The sequence below is a fragment of the Capsicum annuum genome, chromosome 1 (assembly GCF_002878395.1).
Source record: "Capsicum annuum cultivar UCD-10X-F1 chromosome 1, UCD10Xv1.1, whole genome shotgun sequence".
NCBI classification, from domain to species: domain Eukaryota; kingdom Viridiplantae; phylum Streptophyta; class Magnoliopsida; order Solanales; family Solanaceae; genus Capsicum; species Capsicum annuum.
The window spans coordinates 69733742-69755559 of NC_061111.1; the positions used below are offsets into that span (position 1 = coordinate 69733742).

At 34.4% G+C, this 21818-nt stretch overlaps 2 protein-coding genes and 4 pseudogenes across 2 annotated transcripts; 4 read left to right on the plus strand and 2 right to left on the minus strand.

The window, feature by feature from the left end:
* Positions 1 to 2657: 2657 nt before the first annotated feature.
* LOC124889468 lies at positions 2658 to 3244 on the minus strand (annotated as a pseudogene).
* A 139-nt stretch (positions 3245 to 3383) lies between these two features.
* Positions 3384 to 4498, minus strand: LOC124897751 (annotated as a pseudogene).
* A 223-nt stretch (positions 4499 to 4721) lies between these two features.
* On the plus strand, positions 4722 to 5746 carry LOC124897752 (ribulose bisphosphate carboxylase large chain-like). Its single transcript, XM_047411100.1, has one exon. The coding sequence runs from the start codon at positions 4722 to 4724 to the stop codon at positions 5466 to 5468; it is 747 nt and encodes a 248-aa protein (XP_047267056.1). The 3' UTR covers positions 5469 to 5746.
* Positions 5747 to 6216: 470 nt separating this feature from the next.
* On the plus strand, positions 6217 to 7778 carry LOC124897755 (annotated as a pseudogene).
* Positions 7779 to 12673: 4895 nt separating this feature from the next.
* On the plus strand, positions 12674 to 17220 carry LOC124897757 (30S ribosomal protein S2, chloroplastic-like). Its single transcript, XM_047411109.1, has 3 exons — positions 12674 to 12890; positions 15500 to 15598; positions 16928 to 17220. The coding sequence occupies exons 1-3, from the start codon at positions 12674 to 12676 to the stop codon at positions 17218 to 17220; spliced, it is 609 nt and encodes a 202-aa protein (XP_047267065.1).
* Positions 17221 to 17286: 66 nt separating this feature from the next.
* Positions 17287 to 21818, plus strand: part of LOC124889476 — a 12934-nt pseudogene continuing 8402 nt past the window's right edge.

Below are 21818 nucleotides of genomic sequence, written 5' to 3' on the forward strand. Positions count from 1 at the left end.
ATTAGTGAAGCAAATTCAATGAAGCAACAACTGGTACCATAGAGAAGCGGCCATAAACTAGAGAGTCTTGACCAATTTGAAAGATCATTTAATGTAGTTGAAATAACTGAATTTGGGGCTGTTCGATCAAGTAAAGGAAACTGAATGGAATTCATAACTGTCTCAATCTTATTTTTTCCGTTTTTCTTTTTATTGTCTGAATATTCAGGAGCTAAGACCATTCCAATGCCCCCTTTCGCCATGCATAAACTAAACCAATAATTAAGATAAGCACGAAAATCAAAGCTTCTATAAATACAGATACACCCAATACGTCGAAACTCATTGCCCATGGATAAAGAAAAACCGTTTCAACATCAAAAACAACAAAAACTAGAGCAAACATATAATAACGGATTCGAAATTGTAACCAAGCATCACCCATTGGTTCTATACCCGACTCATAAGTAGAAAGTTTCTCCGGCCCTTTGCTAATCGGGGCTAACACTCCGGAAATGAAAAATGCCAAAATAGGAACAAGGATGGATATTATTAGAAATGACCAAAAAAATTCATATTCGTAAAACAGAAACATAAACGCACTCCTATGAACGTGAAAAATATACCGGATTCGACTGGTCGATTCGAATTGTAATTGTCAAGCCATCCATAACTATATTAGTCAAACAAGAATTCATTTTGGTCGAACCGCCTAGTTTGGCTTTGTTTATTGGTTTATTGTAGGGCATATCTCATTGCAAGATTCATCGACTGGAATCCGATTTTATTTCCATTATACTTATTTCCATTTTATTTAGTTAGTAGAACCTTCTAACTATATATTATTCTTATACAAATTCTCCTCTTTCTCTTGTTTTTTTCTCTAAACTAAAGACGGGGAATTCTAAATTAATTAATTATCTTAGTTCTTCTTTAATTTTTCTTCTTTAATTAGAAATTCTTTAAATATTTCTATTTTTTTCTATAAATAGAATAAATAGAATCAGGAGGTCTTTATTTTTTTTTTTCTTAGTGATTTAGTGATCTAGAATGGAACAAGTAATCAAATAGAAGAGAATGTTTAGGAACTTCCATCTCAAGATTTAGAAGATCTTGTGTTGGTATATTCCTTTTATTATTTATTATTATTTAATAATAGTATTAGGATTCGAATCTAGGTGGAGGGGTTTTTCTTGGTTGAATACAGAAAAAGAAGACTACCTTTTTTGTGTTGTGCTTCGCTAGGTCGAGGTAAGTAAGGTATACGAAGGAAAAGCCTATTTGATAATGAAAGTGACCAAAGATATTCGTTTTTCAAAAAACTTTAGCTTATACACAAATACAATAGTCCCTTTCTAAATCCATGTGAATTCCTCTTTGTAGTTTTTCATTTCACCAGGCCCGTGAAATGATTTGACTTTCAAAATTCAATAAGATTGAGGATATCAAAAGAAAGGGGATCTCACTAATTCTTTTATTGTGGATATGAGTATGTAATTCGCCTCCGAAGATTAATGACAAAAGGTTGGTTTATTTATCTGCAATTGAAAAAATAAATATTGATTGGATCCATTGATATGCGTTTTTTCTTTCATCTGCTTAAACTTAAATGATTGTTGTGAGTAAACTTATAGGAATAGTTGAATTTTACTTAGTTATAAGCAAGAAATAATAATGAAGAAATGAAAATTATACAATTTTTTTTTCATTTTTATTTTATTTTATAGGGCTATACGGACTTGAACCGTAGACCTTCTCGGTAAAACAGATCAAACTTATTATTATTAAAATGATCTGAATTGTTTCAAAGACCCAACATGCATTTTTTTTTTGCATTGGGCTCTTTCATTAACTGATATTTATAGCAGTTAGTCTGCCATTTTTTTTCGTGAAAGAAAAAAAGATAAGGAAATGGCTCCATGTGCTCTGATTCATTATTTGGGAGCATTACCAAAGTGTTTCAAAGGTGGGATTATCTTGACGTAGGTCTGTCTCTGGCCTAAATAAACCTAAGTTAAATGAAGTCTCTATCGTTTCTGCTTAAAAAATCAAATATGAAACTTCATACACCTTAAAGTTCATATGACGAAAAGAGATTTTTTTGAGGCCCTTATACTCTCATTATGCCTAGCATTTAATAGACTGGGTATTCACCTTATCAGGATCTCAAATAAATGATGGGGTCTATTTGGCACCTCCTAAATGGACGTCCAAATTGGATCGAACCCTTTGTCAGGCTATGATTCCCTCAAAGTTATGGAGTAAGACATCGATTTCTCAACAAGATCGATTTTTCTGATCGTATGATGAACTCCCTTGAAAAACATTGGCGCGCGTGTAAACGAGTTGCTCTACCAACTGAGCTATAGCCCTTAGTGCTTGTGATACATATTTTATCATGTAGATAAATTCTTGTCAAGATAAATATTCCATGATCCAACATCAACAATCTTTGATCTCTTTGAGTGGTATTCCTTAGATTAGTATTGCTTATTAGATTAGTATTGCTTATAAGTAGTATGATATTTATAATCCAACGACATGATGGGTTTCGTTTGGTTCTGTTTGGAATGATAAATGACCTACTTAACTCAGTGGTTAGAGTACTGCTTTCATACGGCAGGAGTCATTGGTTCAAATCCAATAGTCGGTATAACTTATTAGATACTAGACTCAATGGTATCTAATAAGGTTTACGACCCACTTTTAGTGATATTTATTTTTTGATTTTGTATCTTTTCTATTTCATTTTTAAATTTGAATTTTTGCATCAGAATTGGCTTCTGTTTGATTGTAGTTGATTGTATTCACCCGACAGAATCTAAATAGGATTAGAAAGAGAACTTCTTTTTATTATTCGAATGTACTAACTTGTTGTACTAACTAGTTATGAAATCGGATTGATAGCCTCCACCCATGTTCTAGCTCGTCGGAGAGCTAGATTTGCCTTAATTTTTTGTCTCCTTCCTTTAGCCTTTTTCATATTAGCCTCCGCTATTTCAAGAGTTTGCTGAGCTTCTTGTGGATCAATGTCACTACCCTTCTCTGCATCATTTACTAAAACAATGATCTCATTATTGCCTATTCTAGCAAAACCATCCATCCGAGCCATCGTTAACCATTGGTTGTTAATATGCCAATTCGACCACTATTAGTAAATAACACGATTTCTTCCACTTCTGAATCCCAAACAATTCGATTAGGAGTCAGTACACTAAGATTTAAGGTCATTTCTTCAAATTTCTCTCTATTTCTAAGTTCATAGCCTTCGCAGTAGCTTCATCAATATTACCTACCAAATAAAAGGCCTATTCAGGAAGACCATCTAATTCTCCAGAAAGGATCAATTGAAATCCTCAAATTGTTTTTGCTAGACCAACATATTTCCCTGGAGAACCCGTAAATACTTCTGCTATGAAAAAGGGTTGTGATAAGAAACGCTCAATTTTTTGCGTTCTTGCTACGAGTAAACGATCCTCTTCGGATAATTCGTCCAATCCAAGGATAGCTATAATGTCCTAAAGTTCTTTGTAACGTTGTAAGGTTTGCTTAACACGTTGGGCGGTTTCGTAATGTTCCTCACCAACGATCCGAGGTTGAAGCATGGTTGACGTTGAATCTAAAGGATCAACTATTGGATAAATACCTTTGGCAGCCAATCCTCTTGATAGTACGGTAGTAGCATCTAAATGTGCAAATGTCGTAGCAGGAGCAGGGTCAGTCAAATTGTCTGCGGGTAAATAAACTGCTTGAACAGATGTTATGGACCCTTCTTTGGTAGAAGTAATTCTTTCTTGTAAAGAAACCATTTCAGTACTTAGGGTCGGTTGATAACCCACAGCGGAAGGCATTCTACATAATAAGGATGATACTTTGGATCCTACTTGGACGAAACGGAAGATATTGTCAATAAATAGAAGTACGTCTTGCTCATTAACATCTTGGAAATATTCTGCCATAGTTACGGAAGTCAAACCAACTCTCATATGAGCTCCTGGTGGTTCATTAATCTGACCGTAAAGTAGGGCCACTTTTGATTCTGTAATATTTTCTTCATTAATCATTCCAGATTCTTTCATTTCCATGTAAAGATCATTTCCTTCCTGAGTACGTTCACCTACTCTGCCAAATACGGATACGCCCTCGTGGGATTTAGCAATATTGTTAATCAATTCCATAATGAGTACTGTTTTACCCACTCCAGCTCCCCCAAATAGTCCAATTTTTCCTCCACGGCGATAAGGGGCTAAAAGATCTACTACTTTAATTCCTGTTTCAAAAATAGATAGTTTTGTATCCAACTGTATAAAGGCGGGCACAGATCTATGAATAGGAGACGTTGTACTAGTATCTACAGGCCCTAAATTATCAACAGGCTCTCCGAGCACGTTAAGAATTCATCCCAGAGTCGTCCCCCGACCGGAACACTTATAGGAGCTCCTGTGTTAATCACTTCCATTCCTCTCGTTAAACCATTTGTAGCACTCAAAGCTACAGATCTAACTCGATTATTTCCTAATAATTAATGTACCTCACAAGCCATAGTAATTGGTTGACCAACACTATCTCGACTTTGAACTATGAAAGCGTTATAAATATTTGGCATCTTGCCCTGGGGAAAGGCTACATCTAGTACCGGACTGATGATTTGGACGACACGCCCCAGATTTTTTTTTTCAAGCGTGGAAACCCTAGAACCAGAAGTAGTAGGATTGATTCTCATAATAATAAAATAAATAAATATGTCAAAATGTTTTTTCAAAGGGCATTACTTGAAAGCTACTGCAGGTACATGCGAAGAAATGATGAAAAGAGCTGTATTTTCTAGAGAATTGGGCGTTTCGATCGTAATGCATGACTACTTAAAGGGGGGATTCACCACAAATACTGGCTTGGCTCATTATTGCCGAGATAATGGTCTACTTCTACACATCCACCGTGCAATGCATGCAGTTATTAATGGACAGAAGAATCATGGTATGCACTTTCGGGTATTAGCAAAAACATTACGTATGTCTGGTGGAGATTATATTCGCACTGGTACCGTAGTAGGTAAACTTGAAGGTGAAAGAGACATAACTTTGGGCTTTGTTGATTTATTGCGTGATGATTTTGTTGAACAAGATCGAAGTCGCGGTATTTATTTCACTCAAGATTGGGTCTCTTTACCAGGTGTTCTACCTGTGGCTTCAGGAGGTATTCATGTTTGGCATATGCCTGCTCTGACCAAGATCTTTGGGGATGATTCCGTACTACATTTAGGTGGAGGAACTTTAGGACATCCTTGGGGTAATGTGCCAGGTGCCGTAGCTAATCGAGTAGCTCTAGAAGCATGTGTAAAAGCTCGTAATGAAGGACGCGATCTTGCTCGAGAAGGTAATGAGATTATTCGTGAGGCTTTCAAATGGAGCCTGGAACTAGCTGTTTCTTGTGAGGTATGGAAAGAGATCATATTTAATTTTGCAGCAGTGGACGTTTTGGATAAGTAAAAACAGTAGACATTAGTAGATAAATTAGCAGGAATAACGAAGGATAAGGAGAAAGAACTCAAGTAATTATCCTTCGTTCTCTTAATTGAATTGCAATTAAACTCGGCCCAATCTTTTACTAAAAGGATTGAGCCGAATACAACAAAAATTCTATTGCATATATTTTGACTAAGTATATACTTACCTAGATATACAAGATTTGAAATACAAAATCTAGAAAACTAAATAAAAATCTAAGACTCAAATCTTTCTATTGTTGTCTTGGATCCACAATAAATCCTAAGGATTCTTAGGATTGGTATATTTTTTTCTATCCTGTAGTTTGTAGTTTCCCTGAATCAAGCCAAGTAGCACATCTCTTTCTACCCATCCTGTATATTGTCCCCTTTGTTCCATTCCGTCTTGAAATGGAAGCTTAATTTATTACTTATTATTTTATTAGATTTTAGATTAGTTAGTGATTAGATATTAGTATTAGACGAGATTTTAAGAAATTTTTTTTATTTCTTTATAGGAGGAGTATAGGAGAGGACAAATCTCTTTTTTTTCGATGCGAATTTGACACAACATAGGAGAAGCCGCCCTTTATCAAAAATTATATTATTATATTTATATTATTTTTAATAATAAAATAATAAAAGGGGGTTCCAAGGTATTCCTTTAATTTAATTATTAAGAGTTAAGGGATTTATCATTCAAAGGGAAGTAGACTAAAGAATTTTCTATTTTATTTGCTGGCATTGAATTTGAATAAAAAATTAATAGAAGACGGAATCACTGAAATCTTGTTTCGTCTTCACTAGGAACTTGAGTAAGGAGTAGACCCTTTTATTTTGGGATTTTCTAGAGTTTTGAAACGAGAACTCCTTTCCTTATTTGGTGGACCTACTTGAGCCGGATGAAAGAAAACTTTCATGTCCGATTTTGAAGGGGGGGAGATCCTATAGAATCCTATCCCAATTTTTCTTTTGCTAGGCCCATAACTAAAAAGCCCACTTTCTTACGATTACGAGGTTTATTCGAATATGAAATCCAATCTTGGAAATACAGCATCCCACTTTTTTTTACTACCCAGGGTTTCGATACATTTCACAATTGAGAAATCTCTACTGGTGCAGGTGCTATCCGAGAACAATTAGCCGATCTAGATTTATGAATTATTATAGAGAATTCGTTGGTGGAATGGGAAGAATTGGGGGAAGAAGGGCACACAGGGAATGAATGGGAAGATTGAAAGGTTGGAAGAAGAAAGGACTTTTTGGTTAGACGCGTGGAATTGGCTAAGCATTTTATTCCAACAAATATAGAGCCAGAATGGATGGTTTTGTGTCTACTACCAGTTCTTCTTCCTGATTTGAGACTAATCATTCAAATAGATGGGGGTAAACTAATGAGCTCAGATATTAATGAACTCTATAGAAGAGTTATCTATCGGAACAATACCCTTACCAATCTATTAACAACAAGTAGATCTACGCCAGGAGAATTAGTAATGTGTCAGGAGAAATTAGTACAAGTAGCCATGGATACACTTCTTGATAATGGAATCCGGGGACAACCAATGAGGGACGATCATAATAAAGTTTACAAGTCATTTTCTGATGTAATTGATGGAAAAGAGGGAAGATTTCGTGAGACTCTGCTTGGCAAATGAGTTGATTATTCAGGACGTTCTGTCATTGTCGTGGGTCCTTCACTTTCATTACATCGATGTGGATTGCCTCATGAAATAGCAATAGTACTTTTCCAGACATTTATAATTTGTGGTCTAATTAGACAACATCTTGCTTCGAACATAAGAGTTGCTAAGAGTAAAATTCGAGAAAAAGAGCCGATTGTATGGGAAATCCTTCAAGAAGTTATGCAGGGATATCCTATATTGCTGAATAGAGCACCCACTCTGCATAGATTAGGCATATAAGCATTCCAGCCCATTTTAGTGGGGGGCGCGCTATTTGTTTACATCCATTAGTTTGCAAGGGATTCAATGCCGATTTTGATGGAGATCAAATGGCTGTTCATATACCTTTATCCTTGGAGGCTCAAGTAGAGGCCCATTTACTTATGTTTTCTTATATGAATCTTTTGTCTCCGGTTATTGGGGATCCCATTTCCGTACCAATGCAAGATATGCTTATTGGACTCTATGTATTAACGAGCGAAAATCATCGATGTATTTGTGTAAATAGATATAATCCATGTAATCGCAGAAACTATCAAAATAAAAAAAGAAGTGACAATAGTTACTATAAGTATACGAAAGAACCATTTTTTCTGAATTCCTATGATGCAATTGGGGCTTATCGGTAGAAACAAATCAATTTAGATAGTTCTTTGTGGCTCCGGTGGTGACTAGATCAACGCGTTATTGCTTTAAGAAAAACTCCCATCGAAGTTCACTATGAATCTTTACGTACTTTTTGTGAGATTTATGGACACTATCTAAGAGTAAGAAGTCTAAAAAAACAAATCCTTTTTATATACATTCGAACCACTATTGGTCATATTGCTCTTTATCGAGAAATCAAAGAAGCTATACAGGGGTTTTCTCGAGCCTATTCATATGGTACCTAACGTAATTCTATGATATCGTGGGACTTCGGGGCTCTCCGGTTCAGCTAGGTACATAGTTCCAGAATTTATATGCAAATCAAGATCGATAAAAGGAAGTTTTACAATCACCGACTCAAACCCATTGTCGAATCCTACTCAGCAGAATATGGAGGTATTTATGGCAGAACGGGCCAATCTGGTCTTTCACAATAAAGCGATAGACGAAACTGCCATGCAATGACTTATTAGTAGATTAATAGAGCACTTCGGAATGGCATATACATCACATATCCTGGATCAAGTAAAAACTCTGGGGTTCCAACAAGCTACTGCTATATCCATTTCATTAGGAATTGAAGATCTTTTAACAATACCTTCTAAGGGATGGCTCGTTCAAGATGCTGAATAATAAAGTTTGATTTTGGAAAAACACCATCATTATGGGAATGTACACACGGTAGAAAAATTATTTCAATCCATTGAAATATGGTATGCTATAAGTGAATATTTGCTACAAGAAATAAATTCAAATTTTAGGATGACTGACCCTTTTAATCCAGTTTATATAATGTCTTTCTCGGGAGCTAGAGGAAATGCATCTCAGGTACATAAATTAGTAGGTATGAGAGGATTAATGTCGGATCCTCAAGGACAAATGATTGATTTACCTATTTAAAGCAATTTGCGTGAAGGACTCTCTTTAACAGAATAAATCATTTCTTGCTATGGAGCCCATAAAGGAGTTGTGGATACTATTGTACGAACATCAGACGCTGGATATCTCACTCGTAGACTTGTTGAAGTAGCTCAACACATTGTTGTCCGCCGAACGGATTGTGGCACCGCCCGGGGTATTTCTGTGAGTCCTCGAAATGGGATGATGCTAGAAAGGAATTTTAGTCAAACATTAATTGGCCTTGTATTAGCAGATGATAAATACATGGGTTCACAATATATTGCCACTAGAAATCAAGACATTGGCATTGGACTTGTAAATCAGTTCATAACCTTTCGGGCACAACCAATCTCTATTCGAACTCCCTTTACTTGTAGGAGTACATCTTGGATTTGTCGATTATGTTATGGACGGAGTCTTACTCATGGCGACCTGGTTGAGTTGGGGGAAGTTGTAGGTATTATTGTAGGTCAATCGATTGGAGAACCGGGTACTCAATTAACATTAAGAACTTTTCATACCAGAGGAGTATTCACGGGGGGTACTGCAGAACATGTGCGAGCCCCATCTAATGGAAAAATAAAATTCAATGAGGATTTGGTTCATCCGACATGTACACGTCATGGGCATCCCACCTTTCTATTTTCTATAGACTTGTATGTAACTATTGAGAGTGAAGATATTCTACATAATGTGAATATTCCACCCAAAAGTTTGCTTTTAGTTCAAAGCGATCAATATGTAAAATCAGAACAAGTAATTGCTGAGATTCGCACAGGAATATCCACTTTGAATTTAAAAAAAAAGGTTCGAAAACATATTTATTCTGATTCAGACGGAGAAATACACTGGAGTACCGATGTCTATCATGCACCCGAATTTACATACAGTAATGTTCATCTATTACTAAAAACAAGTCATTTATGGATATTATTAGGAGAGCCGTGCAGGTCCAGTCTAGTCTACCTTTCGATCCACAAGGATCAGGATCAAATGAATGCGCATTCTCTTTCTGGCAAGCGAAGATATACTTTTAACCTCTTAGTAACCATTGATTAGGCGAGGAAAAAATTACTTAGTTCAGATTTTTACGTTAAAAAGGAAGATAGGATTCCTGATTATTCAGACCTTAATCGAATCATATGTACTGGTTAGTATAATCTCGTATATTCACCTATTCTCCATGAGAATTCTGATTTATTGTCAAAAAGACGAAGAAATAAATTCATCATTCCACTACATTCGATTCAAGAACTCGAGAATCAACTAATGCCCTGTTCAGGTATCTCGATTGAAATCCCTGTAAATGGTATTTTCCGTCCAAATAGTATTCTTGCTTATTTAGATGATCCTCGATACAGAATAAAGAGTTCGGGCATTATTAAATATGGGACTATAGAAACGCATTCAGTCATCAAAAAGAGGATTTGATTGAGTATCGAGGAGTCAAGGAATTTCGGTTAAAATACCAAATGAAAGTAGATCGATTTTTTTCATTCTTGAAGAGGTGCATATTTTGCCCGGATCTTCTTGTATAATGGTATGGAACAACAGTATCGTTGGGGTAGATACACAAATCACCTTAAATCTAAGAAGCCAACTCGGTGAGTTGGTTCGGGTGGATAGAAAAAACAAACGAATTAAACTTAAAATCTTTTCTGGAGATATCCATTTTCCCGGAGAGACAGATAAGATATCCAGACATACCGGTGTTTTGATACCATCAGGAACAGGAAAAAGGAATTCCAAGGAATCCAAAAAAGTTAAAAATTGGGTCTATATCCAACGGATTACACTTAGTAAGAAAAGGTTTTGTGTTTTAGTTCGACCTGTCGTCACATATGAAATAACGGACGGTATAAATTTAGCAACCCTTTTTCCAACGAATCCATCGCAGGAAAAGGATAATGTGCAACTTTGAATTGTCAATTATATCCTTTATGGAAATGGCAAACCGATTCGAGGAATTTCTGACACAAGTATTCAATTAGTTCGGACTTGTTTAGTATTGAATTGGAACCAAGACAAAAAAAGTTCTTCTTACGAAAAAGCCCGTGCTTCTTTTGTTAAAATAAGCACAAATGGTTTGATTCGACATTTCCTAAGAATTAACTTAGTGAAATCCTCTATTTCGAATATCGAAAAAAGGAATGATCCGTCGGGGTCAGAATTGCTCTCTGATAATGGATCAGATTGTACCAATATCAACCCTTTTTCTTCCATTTATTCCTATTCCAAGGCAAAAATTTAACAATCTCTTAACCAACCTCAAGGAACTATTCATACATTGTTGAATAAAAATAAGGAATGTCAGTCATTGATAATTTTGTCAACAGCCAATTGTTCTCGAATGGGGCCATTCAAGGATGTAAAATATCACAGTGTGATAAAAGAATCAATTAAAAATGATCCCCTGATTCCAATTAGAAATTCGTTGGGCCCTTTAGGAACATGCCTTCCAATTGAGAATTTTTATTCATCTTACCATTTAATAACTCATAATCAGATCTTAGTAACTAACTATTTGCAACTTGACAATTTAAACCAGACCTTTCAAGTGATTAAATTTAAATATTATTTAATGGATGAAAATGGAAAAATTTTTAATCCCGATCCATGTCGTAACATTATTTTAAATACATTCAATTTGAATTGGTCGTTTGTCCATCATAATTACTGTGAAGAGACATCTAAAATAATAAGTATTGGACAGTTTATTTGTGAAAATATATGTATAGCCAAAAATGGACCGCCCCTCAAATCGGTTCAAGTTATACCTGTTCAAGTTGACTCGATAGTGATACGATCAGGTAAGCCTTATTTGGCCACCCCCAGAGCAACCGTTCATGGCCATTATGGCAAAACCCTTTACGAAGGAGATACATTAGTTACATTTATATATGAAAATTCGAAATTTGGTGATATAACACAGGGTCTTCCAAAAGTAGAATAGGTGTTAGAACTACTTTCGATTGATTCAATATCCATGAATCTAGAAAAGAGGGTTGAGGGTTGGAACAAATGTATAACAAGAATTCTTGGAATTCCTCGGGGATTCTTGATTGGTGCTGAGCTAACTATAGCGCAAAGCCGAATCTCTTTGGTTAATAAAATCCAACAGGTTTATTGCTCCCAGGGGGTGCGAATTCATAATAGGCATATAGAAATTATTGTACGTCAAATAACATCAAAAGTGTTGGTTTCAGAAGATTTACTGTCTAATGTTTTTTCACCCGGAGAACTTATTGGATTGTTGCGAGCAGAACAAATGAGTCGTGCTTTGGAAGAGGCGATCTGTTACCGAGTCGTCTTATTAGGAATTACAAAAGCATCTCTCAATACTCAAAGTTTCATATCTAAAGTGAGTTTTCAAGAAACTGCTCGAATTTTAGCAAAAGCGGCTCTTCGGGGTCGTATCGATTGATTGAAAGACCTAAAAGAGAACGTTGTTTTAGGGGGGTGATACCCGTTGGTACCGGATTCAAGGGATTAGTACACCCTTCAAAACAACATAACAACTTTTCTTTGGAAACAAAAAAAAGAATCTATTCGAGGGGGAGATGAGAGATGTTTTGTTCCACCACAGAAAATTATTTGATTCTTGTCTTTCAAAAAAATTTCACGACATAACCGAACAATCATTTATAGGATTTAATGATTCCTAACAATGAATTCATCTCTTTCGCTATCTGTATTTGGGATGGTTATTTGCTTTGGTAATAAAAAGAATAATGAATAGAAACGAATAATGGTTTGGGTCGTGTATCTACGTCCAATCTACGGTAGAAGAGAAGGTTCCGTCAAAATAATTATTTATTTCAGTTCAGGGTTCCTCTTTTTTTTTTAATAATAAAAATAGGGGGGGGCAGGGAGGTTGTGGGGAGAAATGACAAGAAGATATTGGAACATAAATTTGGAAGAGATGATGGAGGCATGAGTTCATTTTGGTCATGGTACTAGGAAATGGAATCCTAAAATGGCGTCTTATATCTCTGCAAAGCGTAAGGGTATTCATATTAAAAATCTTACTAGAACTGCTCTTTTTTTATCAAAAGCTTGTGATTTAATTTTTGACGCAGCAAGTAGGGGAAAGCAATTCTTAATTATTGGTACAAAAAATAAAGCAACTGATTCAGTAGAGTGGGCTGCAATAAGGGCTCGGTGTCATTATGTTAATAAAAAATGGCTTGGCAGTATGTTAACAAATTGTTCCACTACAGAAAAAAGACTTCATAAGTTCAGGGACTTGAGAATGGAACAAAAAACAGGGAGACTCAACCGTCTCCCGAAAAGAGATGCAACTATGTTTAAAAGACAATTATCTCGCTTGCAAACATATCTGGGCGGGATTAAATATATGATAGGGGTACCCACTATTGTAATCATCGTTGATCAACATGAAGAACATATGGCCCTGCGAGAGTGTATTACTTTAGGAATTCTAACAATTTGTTTAACCGATACAAATTGTGACCCCGATCTCGCAGATATTTCAATTCCAGCGAATGATGACGCCATATCCTCAATCCAATTAATTCTTAATAAATTATTATTCACAATTTATGAGGGTCGTTCTAGCTATGTAAGAAATCCTTGATTAATAATAACAGAATAAGATAAATAACTTACTTCAGAAATCCCTTATGGAATCGCTTACTATTTCTGAATTTCCAAAAAGAGATAAAAATAACTGGGGATATTATGTGATTTATTAGTATTATAAATCTTAGTTGGTATTACAAATATCCGATTCAAGTAGACAAAGAGATGGTTGAATCAAAAAATTTTGTTTAAAGTTTAATTTTTTCAGAGGGCAAGGCAATATGAATGTTCTCTCATGTTCTATCAATACTCTAAAGGGGTTATACGATATATCCGGTGTGGAAGTACGCCAACATTTCTATTGAAAAATAGGGGGTTTCTAAGTACATGGCCAAGTACTTATTACTTCTTGGGTTGTAATTGCTATCTTATTAGGTTCAGCCACTATAGCTGTTCGGAACCCACAAACCATCCCGACCGGGGGTCAGAATTTCTTCAAATATGTTATTGAATTCATTCGAGATGTAAGTAAAACTCAAATTGGAGAAGAATATGGGACCTGGGTTACTTTTATTGGCACTATGTTTTTATTTATTTTTGTTTCTAATTGGTTAGGAGCTCTTTTACCTTGGAAAATCATACAATTACCTCATGGGGAGTTAGCTGCACCCACGAATGATATAAATACTACTTTTGCTTTAGCTTTACTCACATCAGTGGCATATTTTTATGCGGGTCTTACAAAAAAGGGATTAGGTTATTTCAGAAAATATATTCAACCAACCCCAATCCTTTTACCCATTAACATCTTAGAATATTTCACAAAACCCTTATCACTTAGTTTTCGACTTTTTGGGAATATCTTAGCTGATGAATTAGTAGTTGTTGTTCTTGTTTCTTCAGTACCCTTAGTAGTTCCTATACCTGTCATGCTCCTTGGATTATTTACAAGTGGTATTCAAGCTCTTATATTTGCAACTTTAGCCGCGGCTTATATAGGTTAATCCATGGAGGGCCATCATTGAAATAGTCTTTTTTACCTTAGCCCACAGCAATGAAAAAATGTATATGGTGGGTGGAATTACTTAACTTAGGGAATAGGATAGGGGAATCTAAATATACAACTATGTTATATACGATCTAGAGTGATAGCAAAAAAATTACGATGATATTAAAGAGTAAGGGAAAAAGATCTTTTTTTAGATCTTTTTCCTAAAATTTCCTTTTCCTTCACTTAATATCATACTTCGTCTCAATTAATATTCACTTTAGATTGCTTAGTCCATCTCATTATTATATTAACTTAACTCATTATTAATTCATTGTTAAATTAATTCATTGTTAAAACAATTTGAATATAAGAATTTTTGTCAATAATTCTTGTTGTATAGGTTTACGACGTGTAATTAAATAAAATAAAGGGCGAAATGATTTACCTTTCAGTTGATTTTATTCAACGATTGACCAAAATACTAAAAATGAATAAAAAAATTATTCATTTTTATTAATAAATTGCATGAACTTAGATCAACCAAATAATGATATTTCTATAACATATGGAATTATTCGGCCTAATCAATTTGTCCATTTAGATTTATCTAGGTGGAATAATAAGAAAAGGTAAGATTCAAAAGAATCTACAAAAAAGGGATTTTTTTTTAGTATTTTAGAAAAGGTCGGTTAGGAGAGGAAGGTATCTGTACTTGAATAACTATAAGTCAAACCTTCTAGATGTTTCGACGCTTGATTCTCCAATAGGATTGAATGTAAGATGAATGCTTGATTTATGTTATGGAAGAAAGACATGTATATGTGATATTAGATATTGAATCGTGCTAGTTATATATAAAATGAACTAAAGATATATTTTACTACTCTAGGGGATTCTAATAGACTAGAAGTCCTTCCGACCCCTTGTGACTGTAAATTGAATGAATAAATGGATGAAATCAAGAAATAATTCAACTAATAGTTCGAACCAAGAACAAGAAATGGGAGAACAAAAGTCGTCTGGGTTCACAAAGACTCTGTGGCTAAAAAGTAAAAAAGATATATCGAAGTAGTTCTGATGATTCAATAATCTTATTACTTCAATCCGAAGTTCTTAGTTACTTCGACTGGATGAGTCCTAGCGAGGGAATAATTAAGTCATAATTCATTTGTTGATTGTATCATTAACCATTTCTTTTTTGGTATGGGGAACTTATCACAAATCCACTGATTTCTGCCACTTCCATTATTGTTGCTGGATTGGCCGTAGGGCTTACTTCAATTGGACCTGGAGTTGGTAAAGGGACTGCCGCGGGTCAAGCTATAGAGGGTATCGCGAGACAGCCTGAGGCAGAGGGGAAAATACGAGGTACGCTATTACTTAGTCTAGCTTTTATGGAAGCTTTAACAATTTATGGACTGGTTGTAGCATTAGCACTTTTATTTGCAAATCTTTTTGTTTACTTAGCTTAGAAATATGAAAAATAAATATATTTTTCATATTTTATTGCCTTCGACTTGTCGTTTGCTTTTTCAAATTCTATCAAGATTTCCCTCCTCCAATTCTTTATTCTTTGAGAAAAGAACCTACGGGAAGGGCCGATTTACGGATGAGGAATTAGCATACTGACTCGCTTTCACCCTTCCCGTTCATAGACCAAGGGAAATAGTGTTAGTGTTCTAATAACCAATAAAAGGGCTAGTTCATTAGTTCATAATTTATAACTAACTCGAATATTTTTTATTTTTTACTCAATTTCAGAAAAATAAAAGAATAAATAAAAAGAGGGGCGAAGTGCTACCAAAAGAACTCTGTTCGATTTTTTAGTCTATCTATAAGAGGAGATCATATGAAAAACGTAACCGATTCTTTCGTTTCTTTGGGCCACTGGCCATCTGCCAGGAGTTTCGGGTTTAATACTAATATTTTAGCAACAAATCCAATAAATCTAAGTGTAGTGCTTGGTGTATTGATTTTTTTTTGGAAAGGGAGTGTGTGCGGGTTGTTTATTTTAAGAATAGGCTGGACCAACCAGCTGTTCCCTTTTCTGTTATAAGTAGGAAAGAGAGGTGCATGATCTCACGAATTACTTCTGTATAAATTAGAAATTATATGTAAGAACCATAGCATTTCGCGATTCATTGGTAAATCGATTTTGATTCTCTATTAACCAATAATGTGGAACTATTAACATGGTTAAAACAAACTGTTTGAAGTCTAGACGCAGCATGTTATTCTTTTTACCACTATGTTAATATAGAGGTAGTTTCAAAATAAATATTTTATTGATATAGGATACTCATATTGAGAAAATTATTTTAACCACTTATTGTAAATTGTAAAAACGGGGATTTTACCCCTTTTATCTAATGCTGAATCGACGACCTATTCTAAGTAAGAAGGGTTTTTTGGATTTGACAAAAAAAACAACTTTGCTGACAATTATATATTTTTTATTTTGTCAGAAGAGTCCTCCGAATATTTTGGTCTTACATTAGTTTCAATATCTTTTTGGAATATGAACAAAGAAGAGAAGATAGGCTCATTACATTCATAAAAAAAGATATGACAATTTAACTTAAGTAATTGAGCGTGAGAGCTAAATGAATCGAAAGATTCATGTTTGGTTTGGGAAGGGATTATGGAATTTTGGAAAGGAATGGAAAAATAATCTACTTTCATCAAGTGATTTATTAGATAATCGAAAACAGAGGATCTTGAATACTATTCAAAATTCAGAAGAACTGCATAGAGGGGCTATTGAACAACTCGAAAAAGCTCGTTCTCGCTTACGGAAAGTAGAAACCAAAGCCGAGAAGCTTCGAGTGAATGGATACTCCGAGATAGAACAAGAAAAATTGACTTTGATTAATTCAAATTATAAGACTTTGGAACAATTAGAAAATTACAAAAACAAAACGATTCAGTTTGAACAGCAAAGGGAGATTAATCAAGTCCGACAACAGGTTTTCCAACAAGCCTTACGATGAGCTCTAGGAACTCTGAATAGTTGTTTGAACAATGAGTTACATTTATGTACCATTAGTGCCAATATTGGAATGTTGGGAACAATTACAGAAATAACTGATTAGTCTTTCTGCTGTAGGTATTATTTTTTTCTTTCAAAAAAGAATAAAGAAAGAATCATGGTAACCATTCGAGCTGACGAAATTAGTAATATTATCTATGAACGTATTGAACAATATAATAGAGAAGTAAGTATTGTAAATACCGGTATCGTACTTCAATTAGGCGATGGCATTGCTCGTATTCATGGTCTTGATGAAGTAATGGCGGGTGAATTAGTAGAATTTAAAGAGGGTACAATAGGCATTGCTATGAATTTGGAATCAAATAATTTTGGCGTTGTACTAATGGGCAATGCATTATTGATACAAGAAAAAAGTTCTGTAAAAGCAACGGGAAAAATTGCTCAGATACCCGTGAGTGAGGCTTATTTGGGTTGTGTTGTAAATGCCCTGGCTAAACCTATTTATGGTAGAGGTGAAATTTCAGCTTCTGAATTTTGATTAATTGAATCTGCTGCCCCGGGTATTATTTTGCGCCGTTCTGTGTATGAGCCTCTTCAAACCGGGCTTATTGCTATTGATTCGATGATCTCTATAGGACGTGGTCAGCGAGAATTAATTATTGGGGATAGACAGACTGGTAAAATAGCAGTAGCCACAAACACCATTCTCAATTAATAAGGTCAAAATGTAATATGTGTCTATGTAGCTATTGGGCAAAAAGCATCTTCTGTAGCCCAGGTAGTAACGACTTTACAGGAAAGGGAAGCGATGGAATACACTATTGTGGTAGCCGAAACGGCGGATTCCCCTGCTACATTACAATACCTTGCTCCTTATACAAGAGCAGCTCTGGCTGAATATTTTATGTATCGTGAACGACATACTTTAATCATTTATGATGATCTCTCCAAACAAGCGCAAGCTTATCGCCAAATATCTTTTCTATTACGAAGACCGCCCGGTCGTGAAGCTTATCCAGGACATGCTTTTTATTTACATTCACGGCTTTTGGAAAGATCCGCTAAATTAAGTTCTAGTTTAGGTGAAGGAAGTATGACAGCCTTACCAATAGTTGAAACTCAATCGGGAGATGTTTCGGCTTATATTCCTACTAATGTAATTTCCATTACTGATGGACAAATCTTCTTATCCGCCAACCTATTCAATTCTGGAATCAGACCTGCTATTAATGTGGGTATCTCCATTTCCAGAGCGGGGTCCGTAGCTCAAATAAAAGCCATTAAGCCAGTAGCTGGTAAATTAAAATTAGAACTAGCGCAATTCGCAAAATTAGAAGCCTTTGCACAATTTGCTTCTGATCTCAATAAAGCTACTCAAAATCAATTGGCAAGAGGTCAACGGTTACGTGAATTGCTTAAATAATCCCAATCGGCTCCTCTCACGGTAGTAGAGCAGATAATGACTATTTATACCGGAACAAACGGCTATGTTGATTCATTAGAAGTTGGACAGGTAAGTAAATTTCTTGTTGAGCTACGTACTTTCTTAAAAACTAATAAACCTCAATTCTAAGAAATCATATCTTCTACCAAGAAATTTACCGAGGAAGCAGAAACCCTTTTGAAAGAAGCTATTCAGGAACAAATGGACCGTTTTATACTTCAGGAACAAGCATAAAGAATATTGATCACCTTTGTCTTAATCTTAATTAAAAAAGGAATTAAGCATATTGGATTCAAATATTCAAACAGTCTTTCTTGCTATCGAAATCTAAAAAATATATATATATGGAAATAAATTACGTCCAATAGGATTTGAACCTATACCAAAGGTTTAGAAGACCTCTTTCCTATCCATTAGACAATGTACGCTTTTCATTCTGATTTTTTTTTCGTATTTTAACTTTTTCTTTGAAAAAAAAAATAGAAAGAATCTGATGTGAAATAATATTTTGAATTGTATATTCAATGATGTACTAATACTAATATACTAAATTTGATTTAATGAATAGATTAAAATATTTATAATAAATAGATATAGAGCGGGTAGCGGGAATCGAACCCGCATCGTTAGCTTGGAAGGCTAGGGGTTATAGTCGACGTCGATTCATTTTTTTAACGTCTTTAATTCAAAACCGAACATGAAACTTTGATTTCATTAGGCTCCCTTATGGAGATGAGTCAATGTATAAGATCTAAGATGTGAACAAAATTCAAAAAAAAAAAAAAAGAATTCTACCCATAACATCTATGTCAGCTTTTGGTCTGAATACAGATAAAACGAATTGCTTTGTAGATGATCCTTCTATAAGAGGGGGATTCTAACAACCTTTCTATTTATTTCGTTCTCTATTTCTAATTAATAGGATCCTGAGGAAAAGAAGTTTGTTTCCATCGAGCTAAAACAATATGTTGATGTCTCTAGTAAACCAAAGTCATCGTTTAATAGCTATTTTGCTTCACTTTCTTCTTTACAAATAAGAAATTGAAGATTTAGTTACGATTAGAAATCAACTTTCTATCTTTATCCATGGATCCTTTATTGATACTTATTCAACTGGAAGTATTGATCCAATTCAAAAATTATGTTTTGAAATTTCATAATTCAATTTTTCAATGTCTAAGTGACCTTTGGATACCAATCACGAGAATGTGTATTTGTTCTCGAATCTGTCATTGAGAGGAAAAGGATTTAATCCTTTTAAGAAATAAATTTTTTGATCGGAATATGAATCAAACCGAAGGACCCTTTAACTATTTAAGGAATAATAGAACGAATCACACTTTTACCACTAAACTATACCAGCTACAATTCGATTATTGTATACAAATGCAACTTTTGTCGAACAAGGGAATTGTGGTAATTCATATAGGATAAGATAGGGTCGTCAAAACCACTAAAATCATAAAAACCACTAAAATCATAACATAAAAATGCCTCTAAAGCTTCTTTTTTTTAGTCCAGCAAGGCGGTAAACATAAAATCAAAAAGCAGAAAGAGAAGTGAGACTTTTATTTTGATCGAATTTTCTATTGCATGTATTTTATTTTACCTTTATAAAAAATGGGAATTTTTTCTTGTTGCTTGAATATTAACTATTCAATTAAAATGAAATATTACAACTATAACAATCATTTTTGTTTTCAAATTCAAATTCGTTGGAACAAAAGAGGTCCAGCTGGGTACTGACCAGACCAGGCCATGAGAAAAAGAGAGTCCTTTCGAACAAAATCAAGACAAAGAAAAGAGTTCTTCTTTATTTTTCTTGATATTCTTGGCTCTTCTGAGCCCTTCCTTTACTTTAGATAAAGAGATAAAGGAAATTGATGATAAAAGTTGTACATATCTATATAATGTAGAAAGAAAAAAAGAAAGAAAGAAAGATTCTTTTCCTTATCTTATGTGCTATCTCATGTAGTAATTATCTTTTTACAATTGGGAGAGATGGATGAGTGGACTAAAGCGGCGGATTGCTAATCCGTTGTACGAGTTAATCGTACCGAGGGTTCGAATCCCTCTCTTTCCGTTGATGACTTGATTTTTTTTTTCAAATTTTCAAATCCTTTGTTCTTATTCTTAGTTAAATGTGTGGAATAAATCAAATCCTAAGAAAATTTGAAAATCAAGCAAGGAAAACCCTTTTTATTTTATTCCTCACGTCCAGGATTACGTCTGGGATTATTAGATAGGAATTCAAAGATGAAGAGAGAAACAAAAAATATCACTACTGTGTAAACGAAGAGTTTTAGAGTAAGCATTACACAATCTCCAAGACGATTTTTTTTTGAAAAAAAAAAGGAGAATAGATCATCCATTTTTCTACCGCATATCCTAGTTTGACACCAAGCAACGAAGCTCTTTCTCTAAAAGAATTTTTCTAAATTCTTTTCTAATAAGAATTTGTCATTAACCAAATTTTTATATACACAAGAGGAGCCTAATAAGGTCTTTCACTCAAAAGGAAAGTGCAAAAAAAAAAAGGAAATAAGTTAAGCCAGATTTCTCGTGACTATCCAAGAATTTCAATGTTTGAATCGAGATTTCAAATGGTAAAGCTTATCTGATTTGATTTATTGTAGAATTTTTTCTCGAATAAATCATGAATTTTCTAGAAAATTATTAAGGATCTCATCGAAAACTTATAGCAACTTGCCAAACAAAGGATAAGAGAAAAAAGAACAGAGGTATGACTGACATAATATCTACGATTGGATTCAAAAAAGCATAGGACTCGGGCAATTTTTCAAAGAAAAAACTACTCGAATAAAGGGTCGAATTAAGACAGATACCGATCAAACTAAAGGTATTAAGAATAACAGAATTTTTGTTCTTGGAGATAATTGCATTTTGATTGAGTTATTGATATAAGGAAAAGGAAAGTAAGTAAGGTAAACAAAAAATTATTCTTTTTCTTTAAACCCACCCAATCAAAAATCCTCCTTTTCTCAAAGGAGAATCGAAAAAATCATATTTTCATACAATATCTTAATTGAATTATATGTAATGATCAATAAATTAAGTTGAATTCTATATATACACATACCAAAAACATAGCAAAATCCCAGTACCAATCTAATCTATTCTATAGATATTTG

Bases quoted from the DNA above. Each gene is read 5' to 3' on its own strand.
- LOC124897752 (XM_047411100.1), top strand. From the start codon at position 4,722: ATGTCAAAATGTTTTTTCAAAGGGCATTACTTGAAAGCTACTGCAGGT.
- LOC124897757 (XM_047411109.1), top strand. From the start codon at position 12,674: ATGGCGTCTTATATCTCTGCAAAGCGTAAGGGTATTCATATTAAAAAT. The intron at 12,891-15,499 runs GTATGTTAACAA...GATTGGCCGTAG, and splicing joins TAATAAAAAATGGCTTGGCA to GGCTTACTTCAATTGGACCT. The intron at 15,599-16,927 runs GTACGCTATTAC...GTGATTTATTAG, and splicing joins GGCAGAGGGGAAAATACGAG to ATAATCGAAAACAGAGGATC.